This window comes from Alexandromys fortis, unplaced genomic scaffold (assembly GCF_014885135.2).
Source record: "Alexandromys fortis isolate MF-2015 unplaced genomic scaffold, M_Fortis_MF-2015_v1.1 scaffold_217, whole genome shotgun sequence".
Classification (NCBI taxonomy): domain Eukaryota; kingdom Metazoa; phylum Chordata; class Mammalia; order Rodentia; family Cricetidae; genus Alexandromys; species Alexandromys fortis.
Window position 1 is genome coordinate 1043445 of NW_026068098.1, and position 7234 is coordinate 1050678.

At 42.0% G+C, this 7234-nt stretch overlaps 1 protein-coding gene across 1 annotated transcript in view; it reads left to right on the forward strand.

Moving 5' to 3' along the window:
- The window catches only part of Galnt11 (polypeptide N-acetylgalactosaminyltransferase 11), a 34664-nt gene extending 32025 nt beyond the window's left edge, over nt 1-2639 (forward strand). The window contains exons 7-9 of the mRNA XM_050123732.1: nt 158-367; nt 1735-1872; nt 1984-2639. Coding sequence (XP_049979689.1) covers nt 158-367; nt 1735-1872; nt 1984-2115 — 480 coding nt within the window. The 3' untranslated portion in view covers nt 2116-2639. The remainder of the gene's footprint in view (nt 1-157; nt 368-1734; nt 1873-1983) is intronic.
- The last annotated feature ends 4595 nt before the right edge of the window (nt 2640-7234 follow it).

Sequence of the window (7234 nt, forward strand, 5' to 3'; positions counted from 1 at the left end):
CGAGTCAGCATAAACATAGTGTACTTTAAAAAAAAAGAAAGGTCAGACAGGGTTTTGTTGTGTAGCACAGGTTGGCCTCAAATTTATGATCCTCCTGCTTCAGCTCCATGAGTGCTGGGATTATAGGCCTAAGTCACCAGGCCTGGCTTCATCTTAGCTCCTAGGTTCTTACTTGGAAGAGTATTTCTCATGCCAAGCACACATCCCTCAGGCACCAAGTTGTCTGCATAGGCGTCCTCAAGAACACCGTTCTCTTTTGCAGCTCTACCACTTGCAGACCAACAAATGCCTGGTAGCCCAGGGCCGCTCCAGCCAGAAAGGAGGCCTGGTGCTGCTTAAGGCCTGTGACTATGGAGACCCGACTCAGGTGGGTGACGCAGAAGGAAAGCACATGTGGGCAGATGCAGACCATCAGACTTCTCTTAAGTGACTCTAGAGATCATTTAAAATAACTGCTCTGTCTTCTCTGTTTCTCTGCCTCTCATCATTGCTTGTCAATTGTTTAGACCTTTGTGCTTTTTACTGTGGTAGGGGCGTGCTGTTCTTCAAACTTTAAGTCCTCAGTAGAGGAGCGTCAGATTTTTCTGACCAATTTTTACAGCTCATTAGAGGACATCTCAACAGAATTTTGGTTTACTCCATCTACTTAATTCCAGTTAGTTTGTCTTTTCAATATTAAATATTAAAATGTAAGCAAATAGCATTTCAGTTTGTTACTGTAAGTTCAGGCTTGTTATTTGACGGCACAACCTAAAGTGATTTAAATTCCCAGTTGTCAGGACTGCCCGTGTTGACGGTCGCTCATTTCATTGGTGCACTGCTATCACACAGGGATGGGAGAAACACCTGGGTCTTTTGATAAATGGGATGTATACTTGGACATTTCTAGAACATACTGCCTTAAAAAAACAAAGCATCAATTTATTATGTGAGTGCACACATGGTGGTAAGAGGACAAGTTGCAGCAGTCAGTGCTCTTCTCTGATCACGTGGGGACAGGAATGGAACTTAGGTCATCGGGCTTGGCAGCAGGCGCCTTTTCTCCACTTGCCCAAGGTAAATGGTTTGAAATGATGTAGCCATGCAGGATTACGCTGATATATAGCTACTTCTAATCAAAGCCTAATAAACAGTGCACTTCCTCAGTCATACTGGCTTCAAGCGGCCAGTACAGGATTCAACCAGGGCTTGCTTTCTAGTCCCTGGTGGAGTTCCTTTTGTGATGGCACCTGTGGGAATTTTCTCACTGCATCTGTATTCATCCTGTTTGAGGCCTGGGCCAGAAACCAAGATTATGTGCATCCACACCCAAAGGGAACCCCGCTTCAGGTTGGCTGGCCCAGGTCTCACAGCAGACATTGTGAGCTGGAATTGGGGTGTGATATTTGCAGAAGGGCTGGACTGGAACAGCTTATGCACATCATCCAGCAGATGAGGACTGTGGTAATAATCTGCTTTACAGGTCTCTGAATTAAGGAAACTGGAAATGATTTACAGTGACACAATCACTTTTATTCAGTTAAATCAACAGTCCCCAGTGACTGAGACATCTTTTGGCCTCCCTCATCTCCCAGTTCATTGTTTCGAATAGTTGAGGGAGTGCTCTGACCATTGTACCTGCTGGGAAGACCACGAAGAGCACATTGTGAAGTATTATCCAGGCCCTCATTCAGTACCTAAAGCAACAAGTGTCGTTTTTTTTTTAAAATCTCTTTTGTTTGTTTTTATCACTAGATCTGGATTTATAATGAAGAGCATGAGTTGATTTTGAACAACCTCCTTTGCCTCGATATGTCAGAAACTCGCTCTTCAGACCCACCTCGACTCATGAAGTGCCATGGGTCAGGAGGATCTCAGCAGTGGACCTTTGGGGTGAGGCTCTTGCTTATAAACATGGGCTTTAACTAGTCCTAATGGTTCGACATCTTTTCTGCATGCTGCAGGAATGTTTTTAAATAAAAAGTCCTTTTTTCTTTTTTCCAGAAAAACAATAGGCTATACCAAGTGTCTGTTGGACAGTGCCTAAAAGTGGTAGACCCGACGGATCAGAAGGGCTCTGTTGGCATGGCCATCTGTGATGGCTCCTCCTCCCAACAGTGGCGCCTACAAGGTTAAGGTGGGCCCTGGATGGAGACAACATAATTTGCCAGGTTTTGTCATACCTGCTATAAATCAAGGTGCTTTATGAAGGATGCTGCAGACCCCAGCAGACAAGAACCTTGGTAGAAGGTTACCATCACAGGAACAGAAGGTGCTTCACTGGGACTTGGGTTATTTCTGAGCTGCTGCTAAGGGATTCTTGTTTATCCAGGGAAAACAAAATAAATATCAGGATTTGGGTCTATTAGTACAAACCCAGGAAGCAGACATTTGTATTTATTTACGTTTCTCTCATTCTCCTTTGGAGAGGGAACGGTTTCTGTCTAATCAGGAACTTGTTACAATTTCCTTTCATAGAGGACTTCATAGGAGATTTTTTTTTTAACTATCATTTGTTTAATATTTCTAATAGATTTTAAAACTGGTTGAATGCATATTACTTTTAGCTTCAGAAGGTATCATGTATATTTAAGAGGCATTTAACTACTATAAATTATTTTAATGTCTACATTAAATAAAGGATCTTTTTGATCATTTAACTATGATTTATGTCTCTTCCATTATATGGAAGTTTCTGTTCTGTCTGGTCCTGCAGATGTTCAGCCCCAAAGAAACACAGAGGCTTATATTAATTAATAAACCATTTGGCCTATTAGCTCAGGCTTATTACTAACTAGCTCTTATAATATAAATTAACTCATTCTAATCTATGTTTAGCCACATGGCTTGGTACCTTTTCTCATTAAGCCATTCTCATCTTGCTTCCTCTGCATCTGGCTGGTGACTCTCTTGCCTTTCCTCTTTTTTTTTTTAAAATATTTATTTATTTATTATGTATACAATATTCTGTCTGTGTATGTGCCTGAAGGCCAGAAGAGGGCACCAGATCTCTTTACATATGGTTGCTGGGAATTGAACTCAGGACCTTTGGAAGAGCAGGCAATGCCCTTAACCACTGAGCCATCTCTCCAGCCCCCTTGCCTTTCCTCTTTCATAAATTCTCTTAAGTCTGTTGCTCTGCTTATACTTCCTGCCTGGCTACTGGCCAATCAGTGCTTTATTAAACCAATGAGCAATAAGTCTTTACAGTGCACAAGAGCATTACCCCACAGCATTCCATCTTCTGACTTGCTGTGGGGCCGGCCTGTGGTCTGGATGACCTAGGAATATGATGGGAAATGCTTTATACATGGGCTGACAGCTCACTAAGCTAGACGGACGACAGTTGCTAATTTCAGTAGCAGTTCCTTAGCTTGACTTGAGTGAATTTGGATACAGCAGTCTGTCTGTGACACTCTTTTCTAAAACTGGTAAGAATCTCAGCTGGAGAAAAATTTCATAAAAGTCTGTAAATATGCATGAAAATACAAGGTGATTCCCCCTGTCTCAAATTTCTATTTCTTAGGTAGGTACAATCTGATATAGCAGAAGCTCAGTGATGTTATCTCAAAGCACAAAACTATTTAAACCCCATTTACATCTGTGATCTGTATCCCAAGTATTTAACCTGTCATAGATTTCAAAGAAAAGGAAGCCAAGGGCAAAGAAAAGGAAGCCAGCAATAGCAATGGCCATGTTAAATATTGTTACTGAATGTAAAGTTTCCTTTAGAAGGCTAGACTGGATAAGAATGCAGGACCAACCTATAAGACACTCACTGTAAAAATGAATGGGCAGGGGCTGGAGAGATGGCTCAGCGGTTAAGAGCACTGCCTGCTCTTCTAAAGGTCCTGAGTTCAATTCCCAGCAACCACATGGTGGCTCACAACCATCTGTAATGAGGCCTGGTGCCCTCTTCTGGCCTTCTGCATACACACAGATAGACTATTGTATACATAATAAATAAATAAATATTNAATGAGGCCTGGTGCCCTCTTCTGGCCTTCTGCATACACACAGATAGACTATTGTATACATAATAAATAAATAAATATTTTAAAAAAATGAATGGGCAGCAGACACTGTAGTAAATGGACATCATCCATATGGGAGCTGACGAGGGTTCTTGCCCAGTAACAGAAAGGCTCAATTCATCTACAGAAAGAACCCCAAAATACATGCTGCCAAAAACCGAGAACTTCAACAAGCATAGCTGTCTACAGTTACTGTGAGATATTTCAGCATGCCTTTCAAAACCCAAAACAGGGTGCTGACATCTTAACAATACACAGTATCACTAGGCTGATCTGGTTTGGGAACTCTCCACTCAAAACCACAGCATGTACATATGTCCAAGGTGTCAAGTAAAAATGACCTATAAAGAACAGGAGAATTCTGGGAAGAGGATCAGTCTACAATTGTCATCCAACACAGGAAGCAGATAAGCTAACAGAAGTTATGAGTTAATAAGAAGCCTGAGCTAATAGGCCAGTCAGTTTATAATTAATGTAAAAAATGAACTATAAAACATTCCAATACTTTTACACTGATATTAAAACATTGTTTTAAAATGTCTAATGATGAAAACAGAATGTGTATGGTATGTTACCAGATTACTTGGAAATTTTATAAGCAGTAGTCATTCACCTGTAATAGATATTAATTTTTTAGTGATCCTAACTTAGACAGAGATAGCAAATTTGAAGCTCAAGGAAGAATATGAAATGTCAGAAATGAAATAGGAGCCAAAAGGAAAAAAAGTTGGTGGCATCGGGAAGAATGGCAACCAGCCCACAGATATGAGTGAAGGGAAGCTCATTTGTGGGGGGGCATAGCAGTCTACAAAACCAAACCATCCCCTGCTGTTCAGCCAAGGAACTCAAACTGCCCAAGAAGGTTACACTCAGACCAACTGGAAATGACAAAAACAGTTGGCTAGGATATGATAAAAACTATGGAGAGATGTCCAGAGAACAAAGCCAGCAAGAGAGCTAGATGGAACACTGGCCTGTCACCAAGCCTCTCAGAAGAACAGTTACAGTATCTGTCTACCAAAGGGCTCAAAGAATGTAGAAAACAACTAAAACAACTGCTCCAAGGATCCCAATCTGAAGTGACAGGGCCCTGAGGTTCCTCTGATAGCCTTCTGACTCTTGATCTCAGTTCAGGATTCTCTGATGTGACATACTTGAGTGCCTTCATAGAGTGCCTTGACAACTGAGTTTATGAGATGAAGTTGTACATCTCAGCATAATTTTCTGTATAGAATTCTGCCCCCCCGCCCCCCAGTTATTTGTTGAAGATACAGCTTTAATCTACATCAAACTAAGTATTCAGGCCAGGCAGCATGGCTGTGCAGGTCTTTAATTACAGCACTGAGGAGACGGATCTCTGTGATCCAGGGTTATATGAGACCTCACCACCACACACACACAGTACTCAATACAATATATTACCAACACAGAATGGGCTTGTTCTGTTCAGGGATTTTGCCCAGATGGAGCCTTTTGTGGTACCCTGATGTGTGGCGTCTCAATGAGGCCAAACTTCCTTTAAAAGGCTCTGTGTATTTAAATGCACTTCCAGCTTAGGAGGGACATGGCTCATTATAAAGAGCTTCCACACATTAGAGAATTCCACACATAAGCTACAAAGAAAGGAGCATAGGCCAGGCAGTGGTGGTGCACGCCTTTAATCCCAGCACTTGGAGGGCAGAGGCAGGTGGATCTCAGTGAGTTTGAGGCCAGCTTGGTCTACAGAGCAAGTTCTAGGACAAAAAAAAAAAAGTACATAAATAAAAAAATTACAAAAGGGGGGGTTATGCTGTGCATATGAGTGGCAGTTTGAGAATGAGGTTGGAGCATTTGCAACTGAAGCTGTGGGGCACAGAACAGACTAAGGCCAATGTGACAAGGCTGCCAAGAAGCTGCATCTCAAACTGAGTGCTGGGAAATTTCCAGAGTTTGCAGCTGACCTTTTTAGGTGATAAGAAATTTTGAAGAATAATTCTGGAGGATGTGTACTAATTCAAAATTATTGTGCTAATGACTTAAGGGCAAAGAGGCAACTATAACAAAAAACAGGCCAGTGTGGCTAAATGACCAGTTCAGTTCAATGCCTCAAGGAAACCGAACGTTTACAGGGAGCTCCCCCTTCCACACACCGAGAATACACACAGGCCCCCGCACTAACCTAGCTTTAATGTGAGTCCTGGCCTTGAACACTGGGCCTCCTGTCTGCAAGTCAAGCACTTTATCTTCTGAGTCATCTCCCTAACTCCAAATATGCACATTTTACTGGAAGAACTGGTTGTACCTGAACAAAATTAGACCTTAATTCTCTCCATCCTTGATTGAACACATTTATTTCAGGTCAGATAGGGATCTGAACATAAAATAAAGGCAAAAATGCAGAGTATCTTCATGACTTCAGAATAGGTAAAGATTTGCCAAAGAAATAGCCTTAAGATGTTAACACGATGGGACTTAATCAGAGTCAAGCACATGTTCAAAGACGGAATGAGAAGATGAAAAAGCTCGAGACGTTCAATACCCAGTTTTTACAATGCACAAAAGAACTTATTGAATATTTAGATGGGAGTGGTGTGTACACAAAGTTCATAATATGAAAAGGTGCTCAATGTCACAGTCACTGATGAAATGCAATTCAACCACATCAGATATCATTTTACATGCATTAACACAAAACAGATCACCCCCTACCGGGGGGTGTATTTGTGAAAATGTGAGATGTGGAGATTGACAAAGGCTGTAGTGTATGTAATGTGACAAGAAACATTGCCCTTATGGCTGGAATGTAAGACAGACTGAGATCTCCCAATGGCACATCTTAAATTTTCCAACTTAACTCCAGGCTAGGTGAGGGTCTCCTACACATGGAGTATAAACCACAGCAGCAGCTCTTTTCACAGACTAGGTCGTGGTAACTGAAGGAAAGTATTCCTGAGAGAAACCCTCATTTCATCCACAATTCATTCCATAGCCTAGCAGCAGATTGGTAGGGTGGCTTTGAAGAAAACAAGTCTTGGCATGAGGCTTCTACGGGGCCAGTGAGTGAGCACATTACCAGCCTCCTGTTCAGCAAAAGCAGTGTTTGGTACACAGTCACCCAATACTGCGGAGACTTGAGAGGTCAGAAAGGAGAAAGGAGGACATGGGGGGGGGGGGGTGGATGGTGTGGAGGAACTGAATGCCTTGGGAATTTGTAAGTAAAGCTGGGCATATATCCCAAGAGG